Source organism: Macrobrachium nipponense, chromosome 30 (assembly GCF_015104395.2).
Source record: "Macrobrachium nipponense isolate FS-2020 chromosome 30, ASM1510439v2, whole genome shotgun sequence".
NCBI classification, from domain to species: Eukaryota; Metazoa; Arthropoda; class Malacostraca; order Decapoda; family Palaemonidae; genus Macrobrachium; species Macrobrachium nipponense.
The window spans coordinates 2,354,476-2,374,723 of record NC_087218.1 but is presented as its reverse complement, the minus strand read 5'-3'; the positions used below and the strand labels follow the sequence as shown (position 1 = coordinate 2,374,723).

Below are 20,248 nucleotides of genomic sequence, written 5' to 3'. Positions count from 1 at the left end.
GCAATTTTACTTTCATTCAGCTCATATTTTATGAGTACTAAATGTTCATAAACGTCTGCTCACATCTATACCTCATTTAAGCAGTTCATATATCAAAAATAAGTATACAGTCCCCGGCATTTGAAAATTAGACCTATTATTAGATCACAATATAAATCAGGATCAATTCAGGGTCTATATTGTTTTCTGATAGTGACTTACGGAAGCCACAGTTATATTTTGGGTAAATAATATATTACATTTTAAGATGTAGCGACTGCGAGTTCCATCGGTTAAATTTAGACAATGAGTGGTTGACTTGAGATACATAGGTACTATATTCGGTTTGTACTGGAAATATTTGACACCGTCGTACCCTCATAGATTTTGTCAAGTGTAGAATCTGACAGCTACGTTGGATGCTACATCGTCGAAGTATATTTGTTGGATGCTGCAAGTTTCGTCCGAGTACAGGTTCCCCGCTAGTGTGAAATTCCCCATCAAGCTCAAGTATAGATCCTATGACTAAGTTGAGAGTAGTCACTAAGGCCACGTTACATCGTCCGATGTTCCACAGTACATGAAGATGATGATAAATTTCGCGATTACTTACAGGTATTTAAATCTGTTCCCCAATAAAGGTTGCATTGTTTTTCCGCGTTCAGGGGAAGTCTACATTATCCAATTCATTTAGGTCTATTTAGACGCAGGATCTCTAAAACGAAGACATAATGAGCCGTGCAAATGCAAGTATAGCTAAAAATAACATATCAGTACCTGGAACAGTTTTGGGAAGAATTCCGTTATGGGTACAATGACTCCCAAAAGGTTCCACCAAATGGACCCTTTCAACTTCTGTTAGAGTACTATGTACCCGCTGCTCCCATCCTTTCTTCTACGTTGGCCTACCCTCCGGCTACTCATAAGGGTCAAAATAGTCAGAATCTACGAATTTCTCACTATTATACCATTTTGTCTGTTTGTTTGTATAGTGTCTTTACGTTGCATGGAACCAGTGGTTATTCAGCAATGGGACCAACGGCTTTACATGACGTCTGAACCACGTCGAGTGTGGTGAACTACTATCACCAGAAATACACATCTCTCACACCTCAATGGAATGTCCGAGAATCTAACAGGCGGACAAACGAGGTGGCAGGCCAACACCATACCAACCACGCCATTGATGCGCATTATTATACCATTTTATCCAAGGAATCTGCTCAAGAAGGTTTTTCAAGTTTATTCGTACAAATCGTCGAAACGGTAATGAACTGGCCTTACATTCAACAAAATTCAGTACAATATGCAAATAAACAAAGTACTTTATCAAACAATAAAACGATGAATGTTTCATTTGCAAAAGTTACAAATACCGCGAAGCTTTTAGGAAGGCTAAATTACTCAATTGAGAGAGAGAGAGAGAGAGAGAGAGAGAGAGAGAGGAGAGAGAGAGAGAGAGAGAGAGAATCCGTAGTAACAACATTTGAGCATGATCTTATACCAGAGATAATGGTCTATGAGTAAAATTCACATACAATCGAATAAGTGAATTACCGGTAAGGAATGACGGATCTCATGAAGTAACTCTGTAGAGTGATGGATATTCAATTATGAATCTCTACAGTTTTCTATCAACTGTCAGAATAACAGTGATTCCAATATGCAGGCTGATCAGTTAGCTATTGGTCTTTCGTTTAGTCCAGCTATTTTAGTATTTATAATTAGAAAAGAACCTGAAAAAACTATATATATATATATATATATATATATATATATATATATATATATATATATATATATATATATATATATATATATATATATATATATATATATATATCACATTATGGATTGCTTTTGTGGGGATATAAATGCAATGAATTGTACTCCTTACTGGATACAACACTTCTGACCAACCGGAAATAACCCCCCAAATCATATACGTAGATATCCATGGTTGATGCAAATACACAGAGCAACACTATTCCTATGGGCAATGAATTAACGCCAGATCACTTTCAGTTGAACGCGGAAAAAGTCATAACGAGCGTTACGAATCGCTTCGTCACTAAACGAATAGTAATACAAAAAAAAACTGGACGCGCTTCGTTGGAACTTTCGAATATCAAGTAGAATGATGTGACGTCAGGTGGCCTTCCCGTTGAAAATCTCTAATGACCCCAAGGGGACGTGTTGCCGACTCCATGATCACGCTTCCTTCTGAAAGTACTGGTTGCTCTATATCTGCGGCTAGAGGACACCCGATTGCATTCTCGTTTCAACCACGAGTATCGCTTCATAACGAAATGCAACGCTCTGGCCGTTTCTCTTTTGATAACCACCAATCAATTGCCTTTTAAACATGCAATGCTGTACTAAAGTCAGCCGTGATAAGACAGCAATTTCCATAAGCAATATGGTATCTGTAATGGTTCATTTTTACTCATAAACAATTCTAAATACGACAAATATCTGGACTCTGGAAAATTTTCATACGTGAAAAATATCAATGAAACCTTAACTGTTTATTAGCATAAGGATATAATCAATCTGACCTATCTAGTATCTACATTATAAACATTTGGTGCGTATAATACAATAGAATAGAACAATAGAATTTAGGCCAAAGGCCAAGTGCTGAGACCTTGAGGTTATTCAGCGCTGCAACGGAAATTGACGGTCAAAGGGTTTGAAAGGTGTAACGGGAGGAAAACCTCGCAGTTGCACTAAGAAACAATTGTTAGGAGAAGGTGGAAGGTATGATGGAAGAAACGGAATATGAAAAGAGGTGCAGACAAAGGAACGACAATGGGTTGCCACTAGGTGCCGAAGGGACGCTGAAAAGAACTTGAGTAATGCCTACATTGCATGGCATGAGGTGCACTGACGGCACTATACCCCTACGTGGGTTGGTAGGTAATATGAGAAAAATACTTCAACAATTAAAAAGGTATCTATTCCAAAGGAGGTGGTCCATCACTTCATTTCACTGACCAAACATAATGGTTGAATAAGAGCAAGCCATTGGAGTCAACAATTTTCCCAAGTGACCTTTGAATGTTAGACGAAACTCAACAGTATCTCGAACATTCTACAAAGATAACATCACCACACTGAGGCAGCAAGAAACTGAGAGCATAGTATATCAGAATGAGCTGATTAGATAACAGACTACCTCACGCTATCAAGACAAAAAAAAGTTGCTCAACTCAAAATGAATTTCAAATACATGCAAGGGAAACCCCTTGACCATACATTTCATGGCCATGGATAACATATATTTCATGGCAGTGTAAGAAACAAAATGAACACAATTTCGAAGAACACAAATACGAATGCCTGACCTGGATTAACAAGAAAGGGGTGAATGTCAACAAATACCTAGCAGCACCCAAACCGGGAATACCACGCATCTTATGAAGGAAAGGTTTTGCAGGGTCCAGCAGGCCACAAGGGCAACAGCCAAAATGGGTAACCTGGGAAATAGAATTGCTGAATAACACCACCAATATGCAGTCAATGAACCTCACTGTCGACCTTTCAGATCCAGAGGTCTTATAATTCCACACACACTATTGCACTGAGGATATTGTGCAACTGGAAACTCAAAAAATCAAACAAAGATTCAACGCAGCACTACCCAAAAATAACTAATCTCTTCTTTCTGCATTTCCTAGTACGTTCTGTCACTTCTTTTACAAGACACCATATTATTTGGAAGCTTGAATCTCAAGCAAACGGTCACTTTGGGCTTGTTTTATGTAAATAGGATTCACCTTCTGAATATATTAATAATAACAATACTGTGATATATTTATAGGCAATCCCTGGTTATCGGCAGCATCGGTTTTCGACGATCCGGTTTTACAGCGCTTGTCTAGCTTAAAAAAAAAAGGTGAGAACTCGGAGATTTTAGGGACAGAAACACGCTCATTTTTACTTATCGGCGCCGATAAGCCCTGAAAACCACCAATTTTCAATTATCTGGGATTTTCGCTAGTCACCGAGCTGTCGGAACGGACCCCTCGCCGATAACCAGTATGCCTCTGAAGAATTAAAGAAACTAGTCCCGTGAGTCAGTGATCCACAAAGGGATTTTTATTTGGAATAAAAGAATCATGAAATTTAAGGTATAAAGCCAAGCACTTGAGGCATTTCCAATCATTCAATGCTTACGACAATGAAAAGAGGGACTTTAGTGGTTGGAGACAAGAGATAGATAAAGGAAAAAATAAAAAATTTATTACAAAGTGAAACTGGGAGAAGTCTCACATCTGCAAAAAGAAGCAATTGTTAGAGAAGACAGAAAAATGGCAGACAGGTTGGACGTAAGTTCAAGTCTAAACAGTAGGTGTACCTATGTTTTGTTTGTTTTTATGATGTTTTTACGTTGCATGGAACCTGTGGTTATTCTGCAATGGGACGAATGGCTTTACACGACTTCCGAACCGTGTCGAGAGTGAACTTCTATCATCAGATATACACATCTCTCACCACTTAATGGAATGTGCAAGAATCAAACTAGCAGCTTGTGGTGGCATGCCAACACCATACCGACCACGCCACTGAGGCGCTAGTAGGTGTACCTATGGGCTGAAGGGACCCTGCAAACTCATTTAGTAATGCTTCCAGTATGCCCTGTGCACTACCTGAATAGAGGGCAGGAGTTTTGAAATATCTCTACATCTTGGAACATGCTTAATGTAGGCAGTATAACATATGGAAGCTACAGTCCAATTACCAGGTTTTGATGATAAGTTTCAAAAAATGATTCAGGAAAGTCAAGTACAAAAGTTCATGAGAGGTGGTTGGTAGACTTAACTGACATTATTTGAGCATGGACAGTCTATGACTGGCTGGAACAGGACAGTGGTGATCTTGGGTACCAAAGTCTGACAAAGAGACTACACTGCTGTTTCTGCCACTGTTGCCAATGCTAGGGTGCTAAGGATGATGATGTCATCATCATCAATGATCCCCCAACTGACTCAACCAGGTTCAGCAAGGTCTGCAGAGTAATCATCCTCTAGTCGAGCTTACTGACTATTCTGAGCATGATGGAATTTCTGATATCAGTAAAAAGGGCTGCAGGAAACGCCTTGTAATGTATGACACCAATTGTCTGATTTTGTACAAACTGTATTAACATGATTTCCTAGGATACAGTGTAACCATGCGCAAAAAATTTCAACAAATGCACAAGAGCAGTATGCAAAATTTAATGCAATGTACTCTGGATATATGTGCAGTATCTTCTGTTATATTCATGTACACCAATGAATGCATAGATAGGTTTTGCTTTGGCAAGTGATGCACTAAAATACGCAAGTAGCTGTAAGCTACAAATTATCAATCATTAGTTCAGTCATGAAAATTGGTTCATGTAATGGAGAACTGTCTCAACTTCAAACGTTTTTATCAGTAACAGTTCTCCTATACAATAAGGAATCTTATGTCTGTTGGTTTTCTTTGTTTATCGGTTTCATGGTTTAGCTAAGTAGGTATTAAGAGAACATTACAAAACTTTACCACACCTTAGTGTGAATACAACAGAAACAGTTCACAGACAAAAAAGGATGTTGTTCAGTAAAGTGCTTTACAAAAGCATTTAATCAATTTTTTGTGTTTGCAATCTAGTACTCCCTCGTTTTTCACTTTGATGTTATGCATTACTGAACAGCATTGAATACAGTACCCTATTTGCTCCTTAAATTACAACCTGTACAATAATTTATTCAGTTCTCTGTACACACTTCATGGATCACTTGAGCAGGCCAATACACAGATTGTTTTTCATGACAAAAGACCACCTATATCACTCACTTGTAGGCCAATACATAGGATTCTGTTTGTGACAAAGGGTCTACCAAATCACCAGTGTAAGGATGTATGTTGTTTTCAGTGACAAAAGGTCGCCTGAATCACTTGTGTGGGCCAATACATGAACCACTATCGTGACCCACAGCGAGGTATTAATGAGTGTATTTCACGAATTACAAGTTTACCGGACTACTTATGTTATAGTGGCGGCATATTGCGTCTGTAGATTCCTTAGGTTTGACTCTGGGAGCATTCACCAATGCTTGGCCAAAAAGACTACAAATTTAGGCTAAAGTTGTGACATCATTAGTCATTGCTAGTCATAGGACTACTCCATATTGTACTTCAACATTTTACACTGGCCTTTGCATCCATCAAAGCAGATAAGCAACAAATAGTTGTAAATTGACAGGCATCCTTTGAAAAGGTAATAAACCACAAAGATATTCCTCAAAATAGTCACGACCTGGACAATCCTATGACTAAACCAATCATGTTGTGTGCAAGCCAACTGTGAAAACAATTATGTCTCTAAGGAAACCCCCAAACCAGTTTTTTTTTTTAATCTCAAATTATTGAGTACGTACAAGCTGTTTACATATCTGTAGACCCAATTTCCAATAATCATCTGATAAACATCCCCATATAACAGTAAAACCAACCTGGTCCCATCTCATATTCTTTAAAGGTCATGTCAGGTGTAACAATCGTACATAAAAATATTTTTAAAAATCATTTAATACTGTTATTGCATACACAACTGACAATTCTTAATTCCACGTTTCGCATCAAATGACATTCTTCCAAAAATTTTAAAAAATCAACTGAAAACCTAGTCTTAAAATTAATCCAAGATCAAGTAGATCAAGTAAGCGCAGTTTCCTAAAGGGGTAAAGAACTCTTAACAAAAGCACTATTGATTCTTGCTGGCACCAAATTCCTTATTATGCTGGTTTTGGACTTGATTTGAATATGAATTGTAGTTACATGTATTATATGTTTAAAAATGAAAATGTGTTTAAAGATGAAAACACCATATTCATTGATAAAATACGTGATATTAGCTAATACAGACATTTCGGATCATTCCTAGATAGTGACCCCATAGGGTTTTTTGGAGTGGTTATCTAGGCCTAATATTCCCAGGGGTCACTATCTCTGATATCTACAGTCTTTTGTTTATGTTTTCATGGTAATCCTGAAAGGCCTTGTGCTAAACACACCACGAAAGTGGATACATACTGGGTTAAAACCCTTGTGAGTCACTACTATCTATTAAAAATCTTGCTTTTCTTCACCTATTTGTCCACATTCTTTAAGACTGCTCCATGAAAAATAACAATACATACAAACGCACATTACTGTTACTAACACCTTTTAATTCAAATAAACAAGAGAAAAATGAGGGAAAATGCTAAATCTTTTTTGGGGGATTTTCTATTTAAAACATACCATACTTCCATGAGTTACACAATACCACAACTATTTCCCATCCAAAAGTTACTTCAATTCTATCTGAACCAAAAGTTATTTCAATTCTATCTGAAATTAAAATACTGATGTCAGTTTTTTATTACTCTTTCAACATTTTCATGTCACCAGAATGCTCTGAAAGGGTTAGGTAAGTTTTTGAAGTATACAAAAGTGACTGATGTACACCTAAATACCCAATAGGGATAAATATTGTACTTAACCGACATTCCTGCAGTACATCCACCTGCAATACCAACTAGGCTTCACTTTACAAAATTTTGCCTACTGCATGGATTATGCTAACAACATAGCTCTATATAGAATAAAACTAAAAATGACTGATTTTACTCACCTCAAAATCCTATCCCTCTCGGCACGCTCGGCACGCTCCCGATCCATTTCTCGGGCTCGTTCCATCTGAAGAATTTCTTCCGGGTGGTGACTAAGAAGGCCTGCATATGCATGTGGTGGAATGGGAGGCACTGGCCCTAGCTTCCAGACATCGTGTGAAAGGGGTGGATACAATCCAGGAGGAATGGGCTGCTGGAGACCGTGTGGTAAATGCATGGGAGCTGGTACTCCCGCTGTTGCACCAGGGTGATGAGTTGTATAGGACAAACTTGGGGGTAATCCATGTGGTAAAGATACAGGAGGCTGACCATGTGCTCCATGATGGCTAGGGCCATGTGATGCCCCTGAACCCGGAGCTGCTCCTGAAGCTGCATGGTGAGGGGGTGGCACCCCTGGATAATGTTGTGACATACTGGTATGCTGCACCGAATGAATGTGCCGTACAGAGTGCTCAGACTGGGATAAGAGAGATGGATCTCTATAAACACGTATGGGTTCCTTACGATCCAACGAGAGTGCCGGTTGTGAAGGTTTAATCTGACCTGGAGTTATAGGAGTTGGTGTATTGGGCTTCACTTCAGCTGAAGACGACCTGTCATCACTGAGCACAGATGAGCGTGATACAGAACGCTCAGTTACACTCACACCAGAGTCACTAGAGCCGTCACAGTGATCCATCCTGGAGGCTGCTGATGCAGTGGTAAGCTGCTGAGACTGATGCTGCTGTATTTGCTGATGATGTTGGTAATGATGATGACTGGCCGGCTGAAGCTGGTGATGAAGGGATGTGTTAGGTGCCCCGTCATGGTGATGCGGGGCAGGATGGGCAGGATCAGGGTTGGCGGGCTGGAGGTGGGCAGGACTGCGCACCACTGCCGTGATGCTGACCGAAGGTGGCGAGGCCACACGCGTGTTGCAAGTGGGCCCCGGCCCACTTGTAGCTGTGATGGTAACTGCCCGCCCGCTCACCACGCCCGCCACCTCGGCACAACCACGACTGTTGCTATGACTATCACTAATACTACTACTAAAGCAGCCTGCAACACTACTATTGCTAATGTTCAGTTTGCTGTTCTCCAGAGGTTTTGAAATTCCAATGACATGAGGTGCACTAACAATGGCACTGGTGGTGCCCGTAACTACAGATACACTGTTTACACTGGTTACACTTGTTACAGTCGTCACTATACTAATTGTATCAACTGAGCCACAAACTGCAGCAGTGCTGCTCACCACAACATTGTTAAGATTTTGGCCCCCAGTGCCACTCTCAATGGTTGAATCATAATTGCTAGCAATTACACTTAAACTATTATCAATTGTTCGTATAACACTAGTAGCTTTTTGCTCGTGATCCTGACTAACACTATTTTTGTTCACTATGGCTGTTGTAGTTATTAAGGAATCACTGGTTGCACTACCAGAAGATGCACAAGTGCATATAATGTCTGAAGGTGGTTTGGTAGAGGGTAAAATTTCCAACTGTGGAGTCGACTCCAATGCTGGTTTCTTCGCTAAATCTTTATCAGATTCACACAAATTCTCACTTTCCGACTCGTCTTTCAAGGACGCTACAATTAAATCAACTGAAGTTTCTAACTTGCGTTTTAGTTCTTCATCTGGCCCTTCATCAGACGATATTAAGGAGTCAGATATCAAGTTTCTAGTAATGTTCTTGGCTTTACAAGTACCTTGCCCATTAAGGGATGGCTGAGATAAACTTTCTTGATCTGATGGACTACTAACATTTATGATAGGTTTACACAAAGAATCCTCTGTTTCCAATTCACAAACAGATGCCTTGATAATGTTTGATGACAATGACTCCTCTTCTTTCACTGGCGACCCTTTTAACAAGGATGAATCTTTAACATCGGTTGGGGCATCCGTTCTTATAATAGCAAGATCAGAGATATCCCTTCGGTTTGACTCGTTGCTGGCAGTGGACTGTTTATCATCTAAGCCAGTTCTAGCTGATGATGTTCGGGAAAGTTGTTCACTTTCAGGTGTTTTATTATGCTTAATTATTCTTTCTGATATTTCATTCCTGCTTAATGATACAGGGGTAAGCGATTTAGTGGAAGATACGGACTTTGTAACATTTAATGAACTACTTCTAGTACTGGGAGCACGACAATCACTGGGACTTTTTTTGTTGTTAGCAATCCTGTTTTTAAAGTTTGTCTTTTCATACACCACTACAATTGGATCTTCTGCAGACTCTGAATCAGACACATGAGCAGATGTTTCTTTCCTACTTTCGTTGTTACGGCAATGCTGAGGTATCTTTTCAACCAAAGGATCTTTTTTATTTCGTAATATATCTCGACCTGAGTTACAGTTATGGTTTTTGGTCGATAACCGATTTGGACTGTTATATTTGCGTTTCTGACTCTTTGTACCAATATCTTCGCAATTGGCAGCACTGTTCACATTTTCATCATTATTCTTAGTTTTGGTGGCATAGTGAGCAGTTGAAGAGCGCGAATGGTTTAGCTCTGTTGGGCTTCCAGCCGACGTCACAGGGGAAACACTACGCCATCTCTGACGGGTACGGTGCGTTCCAGTATTCTTGGCTCTCTTGCTACCTCTGAGCCTGTGGCCAGTTGGCTTCTGATGGCGAAGAGCTGCAGCGGCTGCTACTCTTCTTGAGGGAGGCCGAGAAGGTAACTCAGGCTCCGGCGTGCTGCTGCTGCTGGTGCTAGTGCTGCTTGCACTGTTACTACCACTACTGCTGCCACTGTAATTAGTATCACTTTTACTGTTATTACTCACACTGGTGTCAGTATCAGTGCTACCACCTATACTAATTTTAGCTTCAAGATGCCCTGGGGTAATGAGGTTTTGTACTTTACTATTCCTATGTGGTCGCCGCACTGGTCGGTGATCTGGCGTCGAATTGCCACTGCTACTGCTCCCTGAGGAGGTATCTTCAATGCTGTGCTGCTGTTGCTGCTGCTGTTGCTGTTGTTTCTCCAAGCGCGTCAATATCCGAGACACTGCTTCAGGAGTGTGATGAATTGATCTTCGTTCTCTCGCAGATCTGTGTGGCTGCTGTTGCGAGTCTTCTTCACCTGATGAAGTTTCACTTGTTATGCTCCCTTGGCAACGCTTCTTCCATCGTACACCAACATTCGCACACTTTCCTGTAAAAAATAAAGCTCCGTAAGAAACTGTGCCAAATACTCTATCAAAGAACAAGGTCTACATATTATTGGGTAAATAGAGCCCACAAAGTTAAAACTGACTAAGTGCATTAATACAACAGCATTCATCAAATCAATGACAACAAGTAAATTTCAAAATTCAAATCATAGAAAAAAAAAAAAGAGAAAACAACAAGTTTTTTAATTTACTTAATCGGTAGATAAAATCACTTTTTAATATAGCTCACTACGCTATAACGTCATTAAATTTCAACATCAGTTATCATCAATGGAAATGCCAGATATTCTCAATTTTCATAGTTACTAGTAATACTGCAGTAAAAACTTTGACACTGCACACACCCTTAGTAGTTTATTCTATACTATACAGTAATTTAATTCTAACTAATTAAAAACAAAATAACCTGTAAACAATTGTGGCATACCACATCTTTTGTGTAAATAAAAAAAAATATACAAAAGTATGACAATTTTATTTTTGAGCTGCGCCTCTTTTTTCCTAAACAGAGGAACTAAATCTCTTCCCATTTAGTAACCAAACCATTCATTGTTCATGGATTATCTACAACGTCAAGCAGATCATTCAAAGCTGAAGTAAAATTTAACACAATTGAATTTTGCTTCCACAAAACTTCTGAGTGTGTTCCAAATCAGAATTAATTTCCAAAACTTCCTTAAAACCACAGCAATCGGGCGCTTTTCGTTCCAGTTCCCCCACTTCATAGAGGTGCATGAAAATCTTGGCAACCTAAAATGGCCATTTTTAAGTTAACTGACCATTCACACATTTCAACTATATCAGATCCAAGGAAAACTAGATATACTGCCATGTATTTTGTCCCTGAAGCCAAGTTCAGACTCTTATCAACTCTGGCACGCAGACTTTCAATCATAACCAGACTTCAATAACAAAATGTATCACCTAGTATCTAGATATTGATTTGAAAGAACAAATTATAATAAAATCAAGGCAGACAAAAAGAATGAAAAAATTTAACTCTCTCTCTCACCATGTGCCAGTGCGATGCTACTGATCGTTTATATACGAACATTAAGCCAGGTTACACTTCAAAGTTCCTAAGGTATAGGCTACCATAAACAATTCCAAATCCAGAGAGCATCATGACTTCCCAAAGCCTTGTTTAAACAAGACTTCCATCTCCACAAGAAGGTTGATGCTCCCTTTCTCCTGTTACAGTAAGGTCAAAAGTTTTCATAAACATCTCTCTCTCTCACACAAACACAAATGAGAGAGAGAGAGAGAGAGAGAGAGAGAGAGAGAGAGAGAGAGAGAGAGAGAGAGAGAGAGAGATGGGAAGTGAGGGTCATTGTAACAGGGTGGGACATAACCACATTTCTAGCCTTACTCACAAAAACCAGTCAGACCACTTCGGATAACATCAAGAAAAACTTGTTTCATGTTGGCTACAGGTAAGGACACCCATCCTCAACTTCACTCTATGGGAATCATCCTCTTTTTAATGCGTCCGAGTTTCCCAAAGAGAGTCAATTACCCGGAATTCATTATCAGAAGCATTATTTATGTCATAAGCATAATGTAAAGAGGTAGTACTTCAAGTCCAGAGCATACGTAGCTCCTATTAATTGAGTGAATTATTTACACATTCCGATTGGTTCGAAAAATTTATCACACCAAAAATGCCATTCCAGTTATATTCATTTTTTTTATACAAAAAAATGCCTCATCTTATATATACTGTATAAGAATTTCATCACTCAAACATGCGGGTTGTTAGCCACTGTCTATCACTGCTTTTTAAACCACGAAATAGATATATATTAAACGGTATATAATTGTGAATTCTGTTATAACCACATTGCCCTCTAACTTTTAAATTTCTTCACACTTTTTACAAATACTAGTCACCTCAAATCCTTAAGATCCAAATGAAGAACCAAGTGAAGAAATTACAAGATCCGAATCATGATTTGAACGAGTTCGAGAATTGCTAATTTCGATCGTAAGGCTTTTTAGTTAGAATATATAATAGTACTAGTGGGAAGAAATTGAGAAGTTAATAAGCCACTTGGTTATAATGTATATAATTGTTATAACCACGGCGAGAAACATAAGAAAGGGGAGAAGTGTTGTGGTTATAACAATTATACTATATATGTTGTTATGAGCATAACACTTCTCTTAATTCTTTTATGTGATTCTCACTGTGGATACAACAATTATAAACTTACGCATAACCAAATGGCCTCGTAACTTCTCAGTTTCTTCATAAGACCTTTCTACCCTAAGATCGAAGTTTGAAAATCGAAACTAGTAATAATAATAATAATAATAATAATAATAATAATAATTAATAATAATAATAATAGTAATAATAAGAATTTATAGAATATAATAATAATTCTATATATATTATATATATATATATATATATTAAATATATGTGTGTGAATATGTATATGTACCATGGTATATATATATATATTTATTATATATTATATATATATATATATATATATATATATATGTATAATAGATAAATACACACACTCGAATACAGCCTTGTTAAAGTACTTACAATGATTTTAATTCCCAGGGGAGGAAGTTATTCCCAACCCAATGTACAGTGGCTGAGAGAGAGAGAGAGAGAGAGAGAGAGAGAGAGAGAGAGAGAGAGAGAGAGAGAGAGAGAGAGAGAGAGGAGAGAGAGAGAGCAATCCTTAAGGTTCTGGTCATATTAAGTGACGTTTAGTACACACCTTGCAGAGAAGAGGAAATGCAACTATGGTTTCATTGCCTTTCCGGGCAGCCCACGAGTGAAACATATACATTCCCACTACCCTCAGGAGGAGAGACTAATCAACCAAACATTTAGGGGACATATCCTCCAACCCAACAGTACACATCCCTTTTGGTTGTACCTAACTTCTTTGTGCCCTATACCCAACTCCACTAGCACTTCCTAGGGAACCGTAAGTCATGGTTGTGTAACCACTACCATTTTGGGGCATTAAATGCCCTTCAAAAGACTGAGACCCTATAACCGCTTTACCATATATGATTTGTGATAAACTGATGTCAGTTATTTCTTTACAATATTAACTTTATATTGTGGTAATTGGTTTATAAATCAAAATCTCACGTAGCTATCTCACGTAGCTTTTTCTCGAGTTGTGCATATGAGAGCAAGGCAAACATCGTTCTACTTTAAACTGAAAAACGTCCAAAAGCTACCGATTACAGTCTTGATACACCAAAGCAAGGTAATAAAAACCTTAATAAATGTAACTGAACATTAAGCTACGTCAGATACGGGGAAGAGAAAGACTTTTTCGATAAACGATTTAAAAAGGAAAAAAAAAAAATCCGTTTCCAGTTCGAAAATACGAAAGTAGTATAAAACATCTGCCGATATGAGAGAGAGAGAGAGAGAGAGAGAGAGAGAGAGAGAGAGAGAGAGAGAGAGAGAGGCAATGCATACAAGGAAGAACTCTAACTGTAAAACGGGTGGGAGGGGGGAAGGGGGAGGGGGGGGGGAGGAGGAGGAGGAGGTTCATGGGGTTGGTAATAAAAGGTGTGCGCCAATGGTTTAGTGGGGGGAGGGAGGGAGGGAGAAAGAAAAGCGTGGAAGGGGGTGAATGAGTAGGTGCCGGTGGTGCGGAGAATGCAGAGGAGGGGGGAAGTTGGGAGGGAGGGGGAGATGGTGAGGGAGGGGGGGGGAGGGGGGGAGGGGACCGGAGGGTTGAAGGCCCACGTGTTTCTCAGGTGACAGACGGAGGGCGCTCTATAAGGAATTGCAGGATCAATAACTAGTCTCCGTCAGGCATCCTCGAGTAATCCAGTCAGACGGCGTACAACGCTTTTATCCAATTGAATAAAATATTAAAAAAAAGAATTTAAGCCAAGCTATGGCTTGTCTTACTTGTCAGTACTTGTTCAGGTCCATTCACCCGTGATTGTCCATACCAAAACTACCCTTTGATGACTCACTCAGCTATAATGTCTATAATTCAAGCATGCCAAAGGTTTGAGGTTTTCATCCTCACTCTGAAAACGTCTTAGGTCAAAAACCAACAGTATTCCTCTTTTCCTTGCTTTTCAACTAACGAATGAAATAGTCTAAAGGTTCTTCAACAATCAGCTTAGGGAAGCCCACCCTAGGCCCACCCCACCACTTGGAGAGACGGTAATACAAAGTAAATTTAGATTCACCTCTTATCAATCGAATAAACCACCCAACAAAAATTACTAATACACAAGTAAAAAAATTATGACTACAGTTTACAGCAAACTGTGATCCCTTTTAAGATATACTTTTACAAAAACTCCAATTAACCAAGCCCTTATAAGTCTTAGTATTAATTAACATTAACATAAATGGTATTCTCAACTACCAGACCAAGAAAGGTGAAGAAACAAAACAAAGAGTATGGTAATTATAACTGATTATCACCAAGAAAGGTGAAGAAACAAAACAAAGAGTATGGTAATTATAACTGATTATCACCAACTCTCAACAACTACAAAAATCCAAACTATTTAGCCTACTAACCAGCAAGTTATGATTCTTCCACTAGGCGAGTGCATTCGGACAAGATCAATATTGAGAGAGAGAGAGAGAGAGAGAGAGAGAGAGAGAGAGAGAGAGAGAGAGACGAGAGGAGAAGAGAGAGAGAGAGAGAGAGAGAGAGAGAGAGCTGGGGGCTATATATATTGGGGGAGGGTTACAAGAAGGGGTCTCTCAAGGCATTGCGTGTTGGCGGTCTCAATGTGCGGTATTTCCGTTACGCGCTGTACAGGTGGGTGGGGAAGCAGGTGTCTGATGAACCTAGAATACAGATCTCTCACTCTCTCTCTCTCTATCTCAATATATATATGAACTAGATAAAAACAATGCACTGGCAAGCTAAATATCCAATTATATAACTGTCGAGATAGTTTGAGAAAAATGGCAGTTATACGATCATTGAAAAGGTACATAAAAATTAAAACAAACAAAAAGATACAGCGAAGAACATTGTATGTATCTTGAAAGGCAATTATTGGACTGAACTTACCTACTCGCCACTGTTCAATTAGTGCTAACCGACCCCCTACGCTATCACCACATTTTTTTCCAGTCCCTATTTTCTACTTTTATTTAGCCACTAAGCAATATAAGCTTGGTATAAAAAAAAAAATGTGAGTAATGAAGTCAGATCCAGGTACACGAAAACTCTTATGATTTACACTTCGAAAAAATTTAAAAGGTCATACACAGACTCCTTCTAGGCCGAGAGGCAATTTGTCTACCTCTGGGGGGGGGGGGGGGGGGGGGGGGGAGGCTGGCCCCTGCAGAGTTAACATAGGACGGTCTTGAGAACTTCGTTCATTAGGTTTTTTTTATTTTACAGTTTCGACTTTCGAAAAAGTGAAACTAATTAACGTCACGAGGAGACAATATAATTATATATATTTATATACATTGCATATATATAGATATATATATATATATACTATATATATATATATATATATATATATATATTATATATATATATATATATATTATATATATTATATATATAATACACTGTATACATAAACGTAACTCTTGAAGACTAGCGATCACAAGGTTCCAAAAAACTGGACGCCTTTATAGCTAATAAAAGTCTTCTACTATAAAGCAAAACACGAAGAACAGAGAAAACCACACACCTATACTGAAATAATACAGTAGCATGGAATAGAAGAGGATCACGGTTTCTTCAACAAGCATCGACCATAAAAAGTAACCGAACTGGCCAACTTAATATCCACAAACAAAAACTTGCCGACAGAAAATCTATTCTGTCTTATGTCTGGGATAATTTTTTTTTTTTTTAACTTTTATATTTTCAGTCACTCGGAGCTCGGAAGTGACGACACCTGCAACAGGATGCTTTCGCCGAAGAGCACTTACGAGAGATTTCCGGAGTTCGCCATTATCTTATCATGATGCCAAAAAAACACATACATCCGTTATTAAATATGTATATATTATAATTCAGACCTTGCGAATCAACGCAACAATTCTACTAAATTCTACTTGACTACTAAATAGCACAGAAACATGTTAATTTGATGGGTTGCACTCAAATTCCAAATTGCTATTCTCGGCAGCTTGAAGGCCCCTATGCTTTGGCTCCCATGAAATTGACACACACACCAAACTTCTTGATTACTGCATACCTACCCACAACAGAACAATGAGAATGAAGCAGGCTAACTAAAGAAAAAAAAATGAATACTAAACCCTATTTGTTGATAAGCGACTAAGAAAGAGCTTCCACATCAGTTCGGTCAAGAAGGTGAAATGAAACTACCCATATAATTCCAAACGGCTCCTACTCCGCCAATAGCAGTATAATGAAGTTAAGGAGGGACTGATGAGAAGAGGCTGCAAGTACTACATCCGGGGTCGTGGGTCTCTTGACCTGTTTCCCTCTCACCCACTTCTATCAAGTCTAACAAACGTTCATCACCATCAAAGCGTCATCGCTCTACTCAGAGAGAACTGACACATCAAACTGTCACATCATCACTAAACTGTTCAGTTTCTCTTCTTTTTGTGGCACTTGGTTCTCTCTGTATCCTTTAACAGTAACTCAAGTTGAACCAGCAACTTCTACGCCAACCTCAAACCCTCCCTCTCTCCCTCCTCCCGGCGCTGACTCACGTTTTACTTGTGCAATCACCCTCAACTTAGCTCCGACCTCCTCCGTTCCCCACCAAAACCCGCCCACCCATTAAAGTCATCATCACTCCCCCTTCACCCCCCTACAATTTAAACCATGTTCTTCTGAAACCTCTCACTAACCTTGATACATCACGTCAAACCTTGCTGTCAACATGCTCGCCTAGATTTTACTACTGCAGACTTCGCACTACATTTCACGTGAATACACAACAATTTGGTTTAATTCAACTGCATCTACTGACACCCACTAATTTTCAAGCAATGACATATAACAGCACAACTCGTAAAACAAAACAAAAAAATCGTAGTTCTTGATAATGTCAAAATTAATCTTCTTGATGTCAAAATGAATCGAAGGCTACTGAACACTTCTTTAGCACTGGTATTTTTTAAAACAAAATTAACTTTATATAACAAATGGGCGAGTGAAAATGTTATACAGGGGTATAATGGCCATCGAGGTATACATTATTCCAGATTCATTCTTTTATTTACTCTTCCAGAGATTCTACCTTGCAATTTCGTACAGGTCCTAGTCTGCTTGATGCACTTTAGCTCATGTTTTCAACTATGCTCTTCTAAAATCCATGGTCTGTCTTGTAGCGCCTAGAATATGACCTTAAGCAGTGAACAGCACAGTACTGTGAAATGGCGTAACGGCAGGATGGTCCACACTTCTACCACACGTCGTTTTTCATACAACTGGGGCAAATGTACTTATTTTTCCCAACAACGGTGGCTCCTTTGGTGAGAAATGAACCTCAAGGACTTGAGCAACGGTGTTGAATTCTCACTCAGGATGGACGATGATGATACACATACGATAACGCGTTTTTCCAAGTATCCGTTTCCTATTTTTCTAGGTAGCTTTGAAATGTAACGAGGTATGTCTCTCCCCCTACCCGCCCCTGTGACGAAAGCTTGACATTTGTGACTCACTGGTGAATCTCGTTAGGTATGGAATTCTTCATAGTCATAGTCATGACGTCAATTTGTTTACACATACATACTAGAGAACAGCTTTCCTAATATTGGATGGGGCCAAACACAGACAACCTGACGGCTGAACAAAGATGAAAGTCGCGCTCAGAAAACGTCCATATTCCACTACTACATAAACAGGATTACTCTATTAATCCTGGACATAAAAAACTTTCAAAAGCCTCAACTCCCATAAACGATCACCGTGACATTATAAATCGCCAGAACAAAAACCACATTTTCAAACATAAGTGCAAATTTGCCCTTCGGGATAACTGCATTAGAGTAATATCACCCAATTCAACGTTAAATTAAAAAACCTGATATATATATATTTTTACTACTAACCACCCTTGGCATTCAGATCTTCCCATTACTTATATACAGCCCATCTAGCATTTCCAAATATTCAGTTAAACCCCAAGTGTCTCTTAAGAGGATGAACAGCCTACCCCAGTTCTCTGTTCGTTTTATTCCTTTTGTGACCCAACTGTGGAATGGTCTCCAGAAAGGTCAAGGTGAATAGTTGGAACTTCGTGAGCTTAGTCTTGGTACAGATACTTCTAGTTGCGCAAGCCGACTTGCTCGCTCATAGTCTTTATATATTGGCTTGTTTATTTACTAACTTTATTATACTTTTCAACTCGGGTATTTTTTGTGTGTGTGCATTTCTGAGGACGACTATACTTTCTCTACTGGGCCCTTGGGTTTGTTGCATAGAACTTTTCAAAACAAACTTGTAGCTCAGCTTATAACATCAATTATAATCAAATGTAATCAGCAATCCCTTTGTAACAGAGAGCTTTGCCGAGTTCTGGCCATTTTCTTCTCATTTTAGCAATCCACTACCATAACAACAGCCGCACACCACCTTTATTCTTACACGTTCCTTAATTATGATGGCTTCAACTTCCCGCCTCCTATTCACCACCAATAGTTTTGCATACCCTTCTTGAAAGCATTAAAAACTTTGGTCATTTTTCATCACTGTCCTCTAGATTGCCAAACTTTCACAAGCTTCTCCCTTCAGTCACAAATTACGATTTCTTCATCGGTTCATAACTTCAGGCAAGTTACTAGTACTAGGCATTCACAATCAAGATTTCCATTATGGTCTCCAACTTCAGAAAATTTCCAATATAGACATTTACTCCTTCACGGTCATTCTCTTGATTTTAAACTATTACTCAGGTCACCAATAAATAGCAATAGCTGTCTTGTAAAAACGAGAGAAAAGATTTTTTTTACAACAAAAACGAAATTAAGTTCAATAGGTAAATGATTATTTCTCAGCAGGATTGAGTCAATATAGAAAAGAGAAGCGATTTCCACTCACATCTACCTTTCAACTTCCTGTCCCAATAATAGAGCAACTGCGACTCGACAAATTAGCTTTTTAGAGATTATCTTGCGGAAAAACACAGCCACCTTCGACGGCTGAGGCACCAAACCAACGCGAAACACTCTCCTCTCTATACTTACAACGGTGATCACGAAGCCAAACTGGTATTTCTGGTCTGTTAGGCTAGATACAATACTTAAACTAGTCTGCAACACTCCGTCGAAGGTGATGCATGTTCCAATTCGCTTAATCATGCAAAGATCTCTTCCCCCTTCTCTCCCACACCACTTTCTCATTGAGAGAGAGAGAGAGAGAGAGAGAGAGAGAGAGAGAGAGAGAGAGAGAGAGAGAGAGAGTTATAAGGATTAGGATGTCTAAGACTTTAGTCCATCTCTGGGAGCAGGTTTTACAATTCATTCACCGTGCTCTATTAT

The 20,248-nt window shown here is 39.0% G+C and overlaps 1 protein-coding gene across 3 annotated transcripts in view; it reads right to left on the bottom strand.

Annotated features, from left to right (window-relative positions):
* The window catches only part of LOC135202224 (probable JmjC domain-containing histone demethylation protein 2C), a 651,505-nt gene that overhangs the window by 40,624 nt on the left and 590,633 nt on the right, over positions 1–20,248 (bottom strand). For all 3 annotated transcript variants that reach the window (XM_064231488.1, XM_064231490.1, XM_064231489.1), the window contains one exon: positions 7,628–10,772. In XM_064231488.1, coding sequence (XP_064087558.1) covers positions 7,628–10,772 — 3,145 coding nt within the window. The remainder of the gene's footprint in view (positions 1–7,627; positions 10,773–20,248) is intronic.